At 57.4% G+C, this 14,247-nt stretch overlaps 1 protein-coding gene across 2 annotated transcripts in view; it reads right to left on the bottom strand.

The window, feature by feature from the left end:
* Positions 1-8,185, bottom strand: part of FAM102A (family with sequence similarity 102 member A) — a 34,122-nt gene extending 25,937 nt beyond the window's left edge. Inside the window, exon 1 of one of the 2 annotated variants that reach the window (XR_006740159.1) lies at positions 7,216-8,185. Coding sequence is in view for 1 of the 2 variants with exons in the window: in XM_036416081.2 (XP_036271974.1) it covers positions 7,216-7,361 (146 nt within the window). In the remaining variant the exon portion in view is untranslated. The remainder of the gene's footprint in view (positions 1-7,215) is intronic. The other variant, XM_036416081.2, reaches the window with a different exon arrangement.
* Between the last annotated feature and the right edge of the window lie 6,062 nt (positions 8,186-14,247).

Genomic DNA, 14,247 nt, shown 5'->3' with positions numbered 1-14,247 from the left:
TCTGCTTGCCAGAGTGGGTGCCAGAGCTGAAGGTGCAGAGGCCTCCCCCAGCCCCGCCCGCCCCGCGGGACACTCCAGCTCGCACTGGCTCAGAGCCTTGCCCCCCAGGGCAGGGTAGGGGTGCCAACAGACCCCACGGGGGGCCCTGAACTCCAGCATGAGCCCCTGCTCCTCACCTGCCCGGCCCCCCAGGGGGCAGAGAGAGCCCCATTTGGGAAGTACCCTCTCCCCACAACACCCCAGTCAGTCCTGGCCCACAAGCAGGGGCAATTGAGGTGCCCCATCCAGCCCATTGCCACGGCTCAGCCCAGGGACCAGAGGGCGGACTGCAGTGAGCACCGTGCTTCTGCCATGTGCCAGGAGCCCTGCTGGACATCTGACAGCCATGATCTCCCTGTGACCTCCAAGAACACTGAGAGGCAGGCACCGGCAGCCCTGCTGGGCTGAGGCTTTGGCACTAAGTCTCTTGCCCAAGGTCACACAGGCAGCGAAAGGCAGAGCGAGGATGGGAACGTTTTGCCTGAGTGAATACACAGAAAGTCCTCCATTGGAGCTGCTTCCTCCAGTGCTAGAATAATCTGACCAGAGAGCCTGCTACCTGTTGATGTCTGGGAGGGGGGGTTGGATGGAGACGACACAACAGGTGGATCCAGCCTGCGCTTGAGATGTGTCCCAAGCCCAGGATGCCAAAAGCTCAGAGCAGAGACCCAGGCCAGGCACAGGCTGGGCAGCTTCAGGCCTCACTGGCCAAGGCCACCAATAGCACGGTGCGACCTCGTGGAGTCACAGACCTCAGTGACAGAGCACATCAGGGGCCCCGGGGACAGGTCTGGTCTCCCCACAGCCCAAAGCACCTGCCAGGCAAGGCCCTCAATGAGAGAGATCCCTTCCCCCCACCGCACCTTTGTTCGGGGCCTCTCTCGGCACAGATCTGCTGTCTCTCCCCGGCTCCAGCCTTTCTGTGGCTGTCTGGGTGAGCTGAGGCTAAATCTGTACTGGTCACCATGGGCGTTAGACTGCAACAGGCGAGTGACCACAGGTTTCACCACATGGCAGTCACCAGACACCACACACCGAGTCCCCGGATTCCTCAGGCCCAAGAACAGGCACACTAGTAGCAATCACAAGGCCCAGGCAGAGCTTCCTGCATGTAAGTCAGGACTTCCAGGTACTGAGCAAGCGGAGTTCAAAGGCACTCAGGGCCCCTGGCCGCCCACAGGCACACAGCGCCCACGGACTCACAGTGTGGCTGCTGCGAGGAACCCCTGGCCTGAGGGACTTCCCGGACGGGCCCAGGGAGCTCCACGGAGGCAGATCACCTCGGGTCAGGCCTCTGCCAGTGCCAGGCTGCAGGGCAGATTACAGGGGCTGCCACGCTGGCACCTGCAATGCTGTGGCCGGTGGCTGCAAAGGCCAGGCGCAGGCTGGGTCGCTTCAGGCTTCACAGGGGCGCCAGCGGCATGGTCTGGCCCCAAGGGAAACCAGTAGCTGGCCTGATGCCACCGCCTAGCTGGCAGGGGTGGCCTCTGTGCCTGCCAGCGGGACTTCTCTCCAAGGGGTCCACCTCTTGCCCCCCCAACTGCACATGGAAGGCCCTCCACAGGGACCCCAGCGACCAGGCTGGCCCGAGTGAAATGAAGGAGGCAGACCATGGTCAGGGATCTAAGGGTAGGCAGTGGCGTCAGGAGAAGCCTAGAGCAGGCAGCCACAGAGGAGGCAGCTGCAAAGCCCCTTGGGCCCAAAACTGCCAGGTTTCCCAATTTAAAAGACACCGAAAGTCTGGATTTTTGTATCACAAAAACGATTAGAGCACTGTAAGCGGCAAAAGACAGCCCGGCTACTGTGCACCCTCTGAACTCCCATCTCCGGCATCTACCAAGTCAGTGGTAGATGTGGTGCCAAGCACCTCAAGATGAGGAAGCCCCCCTGCCCACTCTGCCTGCCGCTGCCCAGCCAGCTCCACTGTCCCTTCCTGAGTACGTCAGGCCTTGTCCCTTTCATCTTCTCCACCAGCAGCTGAGAGCCAGCAGCCTAATTGGCAAACCCGGCCACATGCTTCCTTGCCCCTTAGATAGGCCCCCAAGGTCAGGGACCGTCCAGCGAGCCCCGCCCCCCAAATATCTTTATTCACCCCAGCCCCTTCCTGCCCTCTTTGCCCCCTACCATGCTAGCCCTTTGCCTAGACCACTGACCGAGTGCTTTGTAGCCGGAGGCCTCGACCCTAAAGGCTCTTCCCAACCTCTCTCCAATCCAATTCTCCTTCCAGGTTCCTCCTAAGAGCCAGTTACTCAGGGTGCCCTCCTCCCATTGCAACGATGTGCTCCATCAAAAAACCATGAGCTCCATGAAGTCAAGACTGTGTCCAGCCTGGGGCAGGTGCCCAATCAGCACGTGTCAAACAAATGCCTTCCCCAATTGGTCCACCAGAATCGAATGGAATTCTGGGGAGGACCTGTCCCAGATCTACCTGCCTCTGATGTCTCTGGGATGCACTGCTCCCACTCCACGGGGAGTTTCATGGAAGAGGGCTGTCTGGTTCCACAGGACACCAAGGGGTGCTCAATAAACATGCCTCTTCCTCCCTCTCCACACTCGGTCTCCAGTGCTCCTGCTCTGTGACAGAAAATGAAGGCCCCGCCCTCCTTGGGATCCCACAGCACCTCCATATCCCAGGCCCCTCAACCCCAAGGGACAAACCGTGTCCCTTCACACCAAGACGTACGTGAGAGCAGGCATATCAGGCAGTTTGCCGGCCACTAGCAGATTGCAGCGGCGTTCAGCAGCCTTTTCCAAGAGGGAGGGAGAGGGAGCCTTGGGGAATCAGAGGCCGGCCAAGCCCGTGGCGTATGTGCAAAGACCTGGCTGGGCCAGACCTGGGCACTGGCCTCCAGCTGCAGAACTGACCCGTCCGAGGCCTCCTTCATGCCCCAAAAATCTCAAGCATCCCTCTGAGGCCTCCGTTCCAGCTGGTTCACAGCCCGGCCCATGGTGGGAAGGCGGTGCCGGTGCTGGGAGCAGGCGTGCCCTCTTTCAACAGGTTCCCACATAGAACCCCACTGAGGAGACAACTAAAGGTGCAAAGCTGCCAAAAAGCAGGGAAGGGGGAGGTGTCTCCCCAAGTCACACAGTCTGCTTCTTGGAGAGCCTGGCACCCGAGTCCAGAGCAAAGGAGCCCTCCTCCCTTTCTGGCCCTGCCTGTCCCCTTCACACAAGAAGGGCACTGAGGCACAGGGGACAGAGGTCAGGGCCAAACCAGAATGCGCCCAGCGGTGCCCTTAGCTCCTGCCAGGAAGTGACCCCAAAAAAGCCATTTCTCCGCCCCAGGCCTCAGTTTCCTCTTGTGTTGGCTGAGGAGACACTCTGCCTGTCTCCTCCAGAGAGGACTTGCTGTAAGGTACATCCCTCTCACTCCTTTCCCTGACACCACCCGCCACGGCACGGGGCAGGCCTTAGGATGGTTGGAATTCTGCCTGCCTGAAGGGCAGACTAGCTTGAGGCTGGGAACTGGCTCCCAGACCACTCTGAGGAGACCACAGCCCAACCCACTGCTTCCAGCCTCACCAGACTTGGCTGGGACCGCTGCATAGTCCCCACCCCCTGGGGACCCTGGAAGAGCCGCCCAGATGCCATCTGGATGCACCAGCTCAGAACTCCCTTGGGCAGGGTCCTTGGCACATGCTCACCATACCAGTCTGTGCCTGGCTCCAAATCCATGGCAGGGACTTCAGTCCCGCCCCATCTATGTCCCCAGGGCCCCATTTCCTCACATCTCACAGCATCTAGCTCGGTGCCTCAGAATTATCCATATCTGGATTTTCCTAGAACCCCCAACCCACTGAAAAGCATCTTCTCCAAAGGTCTGGGGACATCACATGGGGCCCGAGCTGCTACAGTCCTCTTGCCACCAAGGCGAGGCAGGACTTCCTAGCTGGATCCGCCCAAATGTAAACCCCAGTCCTGCTCCTCCCCAGCTGGGTGACATGGGCCAGACACTTTAGGTCTCCTGGCCCCAGCTTCCTCATCAGCTCATGGGGTGGCCTGAAGATCATGCACTGGATGTGCTCGGCAGGTGCCTGGCATACGGTAAATGAACAACCAAAGGCGGTTTAAACCCTAAGGGTTCTTTTCCCAATTAAATTACCAGCCGAGTGACCTACAGCATGTGGCTTCACCTCTCTGGCCTTGGTGCCTCTCTGCATGGCCAAGAGGATTAACGGACGTACCAAGGTCCAAACTCTGCAAATGGACCTTGGCAGCTGCCTGTGCCTCTCAGCACAGCACCTGGCACACCGCACGGTCGCTCAGAAACACGGTCGCTGTGAGGGCCATGGCTCCTAAGGAGGCGTCGGAAAGATGACGCTGGGAACAGCGCGACAAACCACCTGCTCTACCTGCTCAAAATGGGTCAGGCGCGAGCTGTGTACCCGGCTGTTGCTATGGCACCCAGCACATAGGAAAACACTCCAACCAGGAAGGCGGGTGCTGCATGGGTGGGGCCTCGGGCCTGCTTCTCTCAGACACCACCATGCGGCTGCCACCAGTCTCTGGGCTGTCTGAGGGGTCCCTGGCGTAGAGGCAAGTATGCTACTGGATTTGGGTCCAGGATCTGAGCAAGACTCATCACCCCTAACCCTACCCCAACTCCAAAACGCTGGAGCCTGTCCGTTGGAGGGGTAGGCTGTGAGATGGGGCTCTCACTCACAGACCAGCATGGGTGGAATTGGAGTGGAGGGGTTAATTAAAAAAACAAAACAAAACACCAGAAACCCCTATCTCCTGAGCAAAATCCAAAGCTCTAAAGCAGCCTGAGATCCCACCCTGATGTCTGCTCCCTCCAGCCACACATCGCAGCAGCAAACAGACACCAGGAGTCCAGCTTTGGGGGGCTCCCTGTCAGCTCTTCCCCCCTCAGCTGCACTCAGGTTTCACCCACAATGAGGCTGGGAAAGACTGTGAGGGCTGGGCCCGGTTCAGGGAATCCATGGCCCATGGCCAGGAGGGAAGAAGGGAAGGCAGAGGTGAAATGCAGCAGCTGTGGGCTGAGACCAGGAACTTTCCAGATTTTCCCGGATGAGGGGGCAGGTTTTAGAGCAATGGAAAGGCAAACAGGTAGGGTGACAGTGGCCCCAGGGCCTAGCAGGCCAGGAGAGACCTCAGCCTGGGATGAATACCAGTTCCTCAGGAGGACCCAAGACCCCCAGTTCACAGGTAGGCCTCCTGCTGACTCTAGCTGGTCCCCCTAAGACCTGGGAGGGGTGAGGGAGGGGCCCCTCTGCCATAGACACAACTGATGCAACCATTTGCTGAGCTAGACATGGCATGGACATTATCCATCCCCCCTCACACCCCAGGGGTGAGCGTGACCTCTCCCACTTCACAGAATAGGAAACTAAGGCTCAAAGGCAGGACAGATAATGGTTAAAAGCACATTATTGAGTTTGAATCTGGGCTCTGCTGTATTAATTCAAGCAAATCACTTCCTCTCTGAGCATTAGTTGCCATCGTTATAAAAGGGGGATAATAGCCCTGGCTGGTGGCTCAGTTGGTTGGAGTGTTGTCCGTACACCAAATGGTGGTAGGTTTGATTCCTGGTCAGGGCACATTAACCACCCCACCACCACCCCTCCCAGCCAGGTTCCAGGTTGGATCCCTGGTGGGGGAGCCTTCGAGTAGCAACCAATTGATATTTTTCTCTCACAACAATGTTTCTCTCTCTCTAAAATCAATCAATAAATAAAATGGGGATAATAATCTACAGTCCCACCCCCAACCCAATCTCCACCCTATTCCATGGAGTAATCCAAGAACTAAGTGAAAGGTGCTAGTAAAATGGAGAGCAGAGCACCCAGGACTGCTGGTTGCTGGAATGAGAGGTTAGGTAACTTGCCCCAATTCACCCCCCGGCCCCAGCTATGAGCACAGCCCCTTCCCTGAAGCCTGGGGCTGTGGGTGGCCCCGGGATCACCAGCAACCATATATCCACCATCCATCCCACTACCCACCCCTCAACAAAGGGCAGCTCTTGTCGGAATTCCTCAGATAAGCAGCTCCCCGTAGGCTGGATAGTCTCCAGGCCAGAGTGGGCCCACATGCACCAAAAAGGCACCCCACCCCGTCCACACCAGAGATTCCTCAATCTGGGTTAGGCCTCCCGGTTCTCCTCCCAAGAGATCATTCAACCGCCAGAGACATCCAACAGGTCTGCAAACAAGCCAAGCTCCCCTGCCGCGGACAACTGCCTACCGGCACGTCACGTCCCAGGCCAGCCACCGACTTCCTTTTCCTGGGCCTCAGTTTCTCCCTCTGTTAACGAGCACCCGGCCTCCGAACCGTGGTGCGGCTCCAGCTAACCGGGTCCACAGGAGGCCCAAGGGGCCGAGGGACAGACCAGGGAAGGGAACCAGGGTGTCCTAGGCACTGGGCCAGGCCCTGCACCGCCGTCTATCCGCTGAGCCATCCCCCACACTCAGACACCTGTACTGGCCCAGAGAGTGACACAGCGAGGACTGAAGCCCCTCTCTGTCACACCCCCAGGCACGCTCCCGTGGGCCAGGACTATGCGACCCAGCCAGCGGCAGTTGCCCTCACCTGCAGGACTGGGAAACGCAAAACCAAAGTTGGTCAAACCTCTTTCAGAGAGGGCTGCAGCCTCCTGGGCAAGGGCATTTGCAATGCAAAGCACCCGGGCTCCAGCTAGACCAGGACTGTCACTCAGAGGGGGCTGGACACGTCAAAATCCAGCCGCCGCCCCCCAGGCGGGGAGGGGGCGGTACGGGGGGAGGGGTGGGGAGGGGGGTGCTGGGAGCACCCGGGAAACTGTGGCTGCCCCGGGTCTGGATCATAGGGACAGCCCGAGTGGCCATCTGGGTGCAAGGTGGCCAGAACCAGCCTCCCCATCTCGGCCTCTCATGGCACAGACCCCTGGGCTCCGTGCAGGTCTGCAGAATGGAGGAGCTACATACAGCAGGCTGCATGGACGCCCCAAGAGAGGGCTGAAAACAGGCTCCCTGCACAGGGGGTGCGGGCACCCCGTCAGATCCCGCAGGCCCAGACCTCCTAGGTCGTTCAGCCCTACCTGCCCTGTGCAAACTTGTCCCGGACACACATAACCTTCAGGACTCTCTGGGCCCCAAGGGGCGCTCCCACACTCGCCAAGTGACTAGATGCCGCTTACCACCCCGCTCCCCTGCAGGCGAGGCTGCCCCAGCGCCTTACCTGGACGACAAGCTGACAAAATCCCCGCCATCCAGCAGCCGGACCTTGCAGAAGAGGACCCCGTTCACGAAGGGGACCGCCGTCAACTCCTCCAGGGTGAACGTGGTCTGGAATTTGAACTTCTTCTTCTTCATCAAGAAAGCCATGAGCGAGTTCCCTGAGTCTGCGGCCCCGAAGGCCAAAAAGAGGGGGCGAGCCAGAAATCCCCAGGATTCCTTTCCCTACACCACACCCCCCTCCTCGGCACACCAGGGCCGGAGCCCGCCCAGAGGGTGGCGGAGGCGGCCGGGCAGGCAGGCGGGGAGCTGAGTCCGAGGGCCCGGGTCCGGGCGGACAGTCCGGTTGGCGGGTCGGCCGGCCTCAGCCTCGGGGAGCTGGGGCTCGGCGGCGCTCGGCGGGGCCGGGGGCTGCACCGGCACGGGAGACGCGGGGCATGGCCCGAGGAGCGAGGACCGGGGCGGCGCGCGGCGGGCGGGTGGCCGCGCTGGCGGGCAGCATCCCGACCCCGCGGTCCCCGAAGAGCTCACGCCGCGCGGCTGAGCGAGGCGGGCGGACCGGTGAGACTGAGGGCGGCGGGCGGCCCGGGAGGCCGAGGGCGGCGGGCGGACCCGCCCCCGCCTCGCTGGCGGCCGGGGGAGGCGCCCGCGCTGCACACGCCCCCGCGCCGGGGTGCCCGGCGGCCGGCGCAGGTGAGTCCGAGGAGGCGGAGGGCACCCCCGGGGGCGGCCGGGAGCTCTCGGGGGGCCTCTCCGGGAGGCGCGCTGGGGGCGCTCCGCGCTGGAAACGTCCGGCCGCGCGAGACCCCTCCGGGCGCCCCTGGGCCCGGCCCCAGGCGGGGAGGGTGCCGCCTCCTCTCGGTCCTGGGTCCCGCACCGCGGGCCCCGCGGCGGAGCGGAGGCGCCCTTCCGGCCGGCCGGCGGCACCGCCTCGCCCGCCGCCTCTACACAGCGCCCTGCGAGCAGCCGCGCCGGCGCCCGCGCTCCCGACGCCGCGACCTCTCACAGCCCAGGCTGCGCGGCGCCGCGGCGGCGAGAATGCCGAGGCCCAGCTCCGCCGCCCGCGGAGCCGCGGCAGCGCGGAGAGGGCGGGGCGCCGGCGGCCCAGCTCGTCCGCGATTGGGCGGCCCGGCGGAGCGGGCGCCGGGCGTGATTGGTGGTTGGCGTCGTAGGGCGGGACTTAGGGAGGCAGAGACAGAATGGGGCTCTCGGATTGGTGCACCGCGAGGCTGGCTCCCGCCTTCTTGGTCGGGGCGGGGCGGAGTGAAAAGAGAGAGGGACCGCGGGAAGGCGGTGGGAGGTCGCAGGGCGGGAAGCCGGGGCTGGCGGAGCGAGGAGGAGGGCAGGAGCGAAGAAAAAAAGAAACAATGAAGAGAAGAAGCAATAGGAACACTATGGCTAGAATGGCCCCTCTAGTGTCCCCCGCGACCTGAGTTCGCTGATCCTTTAATTAGACCCAGACGGTAGCAAGTCCCGCTCCCCCCTCCCCCTCCCCCAAAGCACACCAGAGAGGTGGGGGGACTATCCTGTTTCCCCGAAAATAAGACAGTGTCTTATATTAATTTTTTCTCCCAAAGTTGCGCTAGGTCTTATTTTCAGGAGATGTCTTATCTTTCCATGCGCTAGGCCTTATTTTCGGAGGATGTCTTATTTTGGGGGAAACACGGTAGAGCAAGCTGGTCTTACAGCGTCTTTTCTTCAGTTCTCGCTCTGAGGAAACAAGTGTCTGCAAATGCTTCGCGGAGGGATTAGTTTGGAGCTTCTCCCATCCCAAACTGCTATCTAAAGCTTTTTATCATGGACTAGATAAGAAAGAAGCCAACTAGATTAACTGCCCTGGGTGCAGAGACGGCTTCCGGAGCCTTGAACCTCCCAGGCCTGCTACACACTGCAGTTCATTCATTCCGTCCCCAAATGCAGTGAGTCTGGTAGGCCTGCGCTCTCCATCCTCTCCAAGTTCAAGAACAGGTGAAGCTGACAGCGACAAACTGGCGGATGAGAATTGTAATGGGCTTACAGGGAACTGGGGGTGCTCAGTGGAGGCAGGGTGGTGGGGATGGGGACTCAGAAGGCTTCTGACACAAAGTAATCCAAGCCACCCATGCGCTGGCTTAGACAGGGTCCAGGCTGGGGGAGCCTCCAGAGGCCCAGCGGCCAGAGAGAACGGTGCCCACAGAAAGCTATGGGTACCCCCATCAGACTGCATTTTGGCAATGGGGGGTGGAGCAATTTGGCAAGTGATGGGGATGGCCCATCGGGCGTGGCTCAGTGGTTGAGTACGGACCTAGGAATCAGGAAATCCCAGTTGGATTCTTGGTCAGAGCGCAAGACCCGGTTGTGGGCTGGATCCCCAGTAGGGGGCATGCAGAAGGAAGCTGATCCATGATTCTCTCTCATCATTGATGTTTCTATCTCTCTCTCTCCCTTCATCTCTGAAATCAATAAAAATATAATAAAAAAGCGATGGGGCTGGAAAGTCTGTAGTGGCTGGATCTTGAGTTTTGAAGAACACAGTCAGGAAAGGAGTCATTCACACATTTTTAAAATATATATATATATATTTTTTTATTTTTTACAAAGAGGAAGGGAGAGGGAGAGAGCGTTAGAAACATCAATGAGAGAAAAACATTGATCAGCTGCCTCCTGCACACCCCCCTACTGGGGATGTGCCTGCAACCAAGGTACATGCCCTTGACCGGAATCGAACCTGGGACCCTTCAGTCCACAGGCCGACACTCTATCTACTAAGCAACGTTGGTTAGGGCCATTCACACATTTTGAGCGGGTGATTTTTTATTTTTTTTTTGTAAAGGGCATGCTCTGCTGGAGGGGGAAAGATGGGAAACAGGCGAAGGGCCTGATGTGATCCAGGCAAGAGATGATAATGGTGGCACCTCAGTGCTGGGGGGAAACCAGAGGATGAGTCAGAGCAGAATTTGAGAGACAGAATCGATTAGACTTGGAGATAAGTTAGGTAAGGACCTGTAACTGGAGAACTCAGATTTCTGATTTCTTCCTGCTTCCTAGCCAGAAAACTGGGTGTCAGCCTGTACAGGGTGGGCAAAGGAGGTTTACAGTTGTTTGTATGGACAATAGTACAATAATAAATAATAATACAAGAATAAGCTGGTTTGGCCGAAACCGGTTTGGCTCAATGGATAAAAAGGTCCCAGGTTCGATTCCGTTCAGGGGCACTTACCTTGGTTGCGGGCACATCCCCAGTGGGAGGTGTGCAAGAGACAGCTGATCGATGTTTCTAACTTTCTATCTCTCTCCCTTTCTCTCTGTAAAAAATCAATAAAATATATTTAAAAATAAATAAATAAAGTAAAGTAAACTGGTTTGCATACTCACAAGTGTAAACCTACTTTTGCCCCACCCTGTATTTCTCTCCAGTTTATCCCATAATTCAGAAAACACCAGGTAGAAGAATGATACCCTGTTTCCCCAAAAATAAGACAGTGTCTTATATTAATTTTTTCTCCCTAAGTTACGCTAGGTCTTATTTTCGGGGAAACACGGTATTAGCAGCTCCCACTTATGTGCCCCCATTTACAGCCCAGGAAGTGGAGGTCTGGAGACTTACATGGGTGTGTTCTCATTCATCCTGGCTGGGCCTACCCCACCTGGCAGGAGCCTATGGGTACCTGACCAGGGAGGGGGGTTCAGAAGAGGGAGCCAGCCAAGGATGTCCCAAGACCTGGCTGGCTCCTCCGCTGTGACCTTGAGTAACCCTTGGCCACTAACAGGAAGCAGGGTGGGGGCCTGGCTGCCAGACTTAGCTCTTTGGGTATTCATCTCTCTGCAGCCTCAGGGCTGGGAACCCAGGAAGTTTCCCTTCCTTCATTTCCCAGATGGTGCCTGGGGAAGGGAGAGAGTGTGATATCAGAATAGGATGCTTCCTCTGGGGTGAAACACGCTTGGATTAGAGTCCTAGCTCCACTGCAGTGAATACCAACCTTTCCAGAAAACAGTAAGGGCTTCAAGAGACGGTGCCCGCAAACGGCGCAGGCCTGGAGGGACGTAGGATCTGAAAGAGTGGTCATCAGGACTCCAGGCTGGCACCTCCACACTTCTCCAACCACCTGCTCCTTCCCCAATTCCCAAGAATAGCCTGTCCCACCTCCCTGAGACCCTGATCAGCATGCAAGGAGACCAGTGCCTCACAAGATAATCAGACACCTGGTCTAGAGAAGGAGCCCCAGGGAAGGGTTAGAGAGGGTGATTGGATTGAGGGTCCTGAGTTACATGGGTTGGTCAAGGAAGGCCTCGATGAGATGTTATCTCAACCCAGACTTAACTAACAAAGGTGACCCAAGCACGGGAAACGGGGGGGGGGGGGGGGGGGGGGGGGGGGGGGGGGGGGGGGGCGGGGGCAGATTCAGAGCAGCTGGCATTTTGGGGGATTCAGTGTGACTGAAGGGGAGTAGAGGAAGGAAAGAGGCGTGAGGTCTGGCAGGAGCCTGCTCACATGACCCTGTGGGCCTAGGAGTTTAGAATTTATTCTGAGCCCAAAGGGACACCATTGGAGGATGTAAGCAAGCTAGTGACAAGATCCAAAATGCCTTTTCAGAATTCCTTCTGGATGCCCTAGGAGAATGGGTTGATTGTCAGGGGCCTGAACAGAAGCAGGCGGCCAGGTAAGGGGGGTATCAGAAGCATCCCAACAGGAGACTGGTGGCTCAGACCAGGGTGGAGCCAGGGCGATGGGAAGAGAAAGGCCACACATTTCAGAGGAGCTCAGCGCATGCTGTGCATTGACAATAGTTACCCAATTAGACTTTTGAATATTCCCAGGGTTGTTTTTGTGTGTTTTTAATCCTTACCCCAGGACTTGCTTATTGATTTGAAAGAGGGGTAAGGGAGAGAGAGAGATTGAGAGAAACATTGATGTGAGAGAGGAATATCTATCAGTTGCCTTCTGCTCTGACCAGGAATTGAACCTGCATCCCAGGAACATGCACTTAACTGGGAATCAAACCCCTTGACCTTTCAGTGTGTGGGTTGATGATCTATCCACTGAGCCACACCTGCCAGGACTAGAGGGCAATTTTTAATCTATTTTAATAAAAATTATTGGGTGATTTTTATAGTATGATAAATTGTATATATAATGTAATAATATTTCATATTAGATAGATAGATATAATATAACTAGAGGCCCAGTGCACAAAATTCATGCACAGGGAGGGGGGGGCAATCCCCTCAGCCCAGCCTGCACCCTCTCCAATCTGGGACCCTTTCTGGGGATTGGGCCTAAACCAGCAGTCAGACATCCCTTTCACAATCCTGGACTGCTGTCTCCTAATCGCTCACCTGTCTGCCTGCCTAATTGCCCCTAACTGCCCCTCCTGCCAGCCTGGTTGCCTCCAACTGGCCCCCTCTGCCAGCTTAATCACCCCTAATTGCCTCCCCTGCTGGCCTGGTCTCCCCCAATTGCCCCCCCATTGGCCTGGTCACCCTTCACGGCCCCTTGTCCGTCTGGTTGCTCGACGCAGCCTGCTTGTTCAGTCATTTAGTCGTTCCTCACCCCCCTGCCTGGTCATAGGCAGCCATCTTGTGAGGGTCAATTTGCATATTATCTCTTTATTATGTAGGATTATGTAGGATAAACAAAACCCTCTGGATAAAATTCAAGTATCTTAGTCTAGCATTCAGGTCCCTCTGTGGGCAGCAGCTCAGTCCCTCCCTGCTTGCTTCCCTTGAGCCCCTGCTGCCCTGCCCAAAGGTCCTGTCCTTGCTCCCAGCCTACCTGGTAACACCTACTAAGTGTCAAGCTACAGCTCCAGCACCCTCTGCCACCCTGTTCCCTCCACATCAGCCACGATTCCTCCCTCCTCTGTGCCCCCAAGCTGCCAGCCATCTGTGTGCCGAGAGAAGGAGGGTGCCTGGCCTTCTGTTTTTTGTCACAATAGCTGGTGCCTATTTGGCACTCCTTGGAAGGAGAGGGAGGGCGGGCAGGGGGAGAGAAGGAGGAAAAAGGAAAGAAACAGAGAAAGGGGAAACTGAGGTAGGGTGGAGAATGTCACGCCCAAATCATCCTGAAGACAGCTCCCCAGCTGGCCCCTCTCTCGGTCACCTGACTCCCAGCACAGAGTGCCACGCCACGCTGCCTGCCCGGCCCTGCTTGCCAAGGGCGGCCAGTGCTGATTCACCGGTGACTGGGTCCCTTTATTTGCAGAACTGGAATGGCAGCTGGGCCACCCCAGCAGCTGACCAGGGAGGTATTGATTTGTGCGGGGCTCCTCAGGAACATCTGAGCCAGTCACACCAGAAGATAAAGGCTCCAAAGAAGTCGCCCGTGGTGACCTGTCCTGCGTAAGCCTCCCACGGCCACGGCCACAAACCTCGCCGTTGATCAGCCGACTCCGCCCTTTCCCACCCAGGCCTGGCCATCACAGAGGGTAGTCATGGCTCAGAACACGCGACCGGAGTCAGGCGGGCCTGGGTTCCCACCCAGGGATTACTGAGTCAAAGGGCATTTGCATGTTTACTGTTGAATGAGGCTGCCAGACCGCCTTCCCAAGAGGTTAGACCCAGTACTCTCCCACCCACAGTATAAAGACGGCGCCTGCGCCCCCACTTTCTCCATCTTTCCCAACCTGTTTGATGAAAAAGGAAAAAAAAGGAAAAAAGCTCTACCGCTGTGCTTGCAAGTCTTACACTGGCATTATAGCACCTTGCCATATTTTTGGCAGTTTGAATTTATTCTGTAAATTGCCTGGCCCTATCCTTTGTGCATTTTTTTTTTAATTGTTTTAAATTCTCACCCAAGGCCCTGACTGGTTTGGCTCAGTGGATAGAGCATCGGCCTGTGGACTCAAGAGTCCCAGGTTTGATTCTGGTCAAGGGCATGTACCTTGGTTGCTGGCACATCCTCAGTAAGGGGCGTGCAGGAGGCAGCTGATTGGTGTTTCTCTCTCATCAATGTTTCTGGCTCTTTCTCCCTCTCCTTCCCTCTCTGTAAAAAATCAATAAAATATCTTTAAAATAAAAATAAATTCTCACCCAAGGACATGCTTTCTTTGATTTTAGA

The sequence above is a fragment of the Pipistrellus kuhlii genome, unplaced genomic scaffold (genome assembly GCF_014108245.1).
Source record: "Pipistrellus kuhlii isolate mPipKuh1 unplaced genomic scaffold, mPipKuh1.p scaffold_m20_p_53, whole genome shotgun sequence".
NCBI classification, from domain to species: Eukaryota; Metazoa; Chordata; class Mammalia; order Chiroptera; family Vespertilionidae; genus Pipistrellus; species Pipistrellus kuhlii.
The sequence above is the reverse complement of the archived record's forward strand: the minus strand, read 5'-3'. Positions and strand labels throughout refer to the sequence as shown.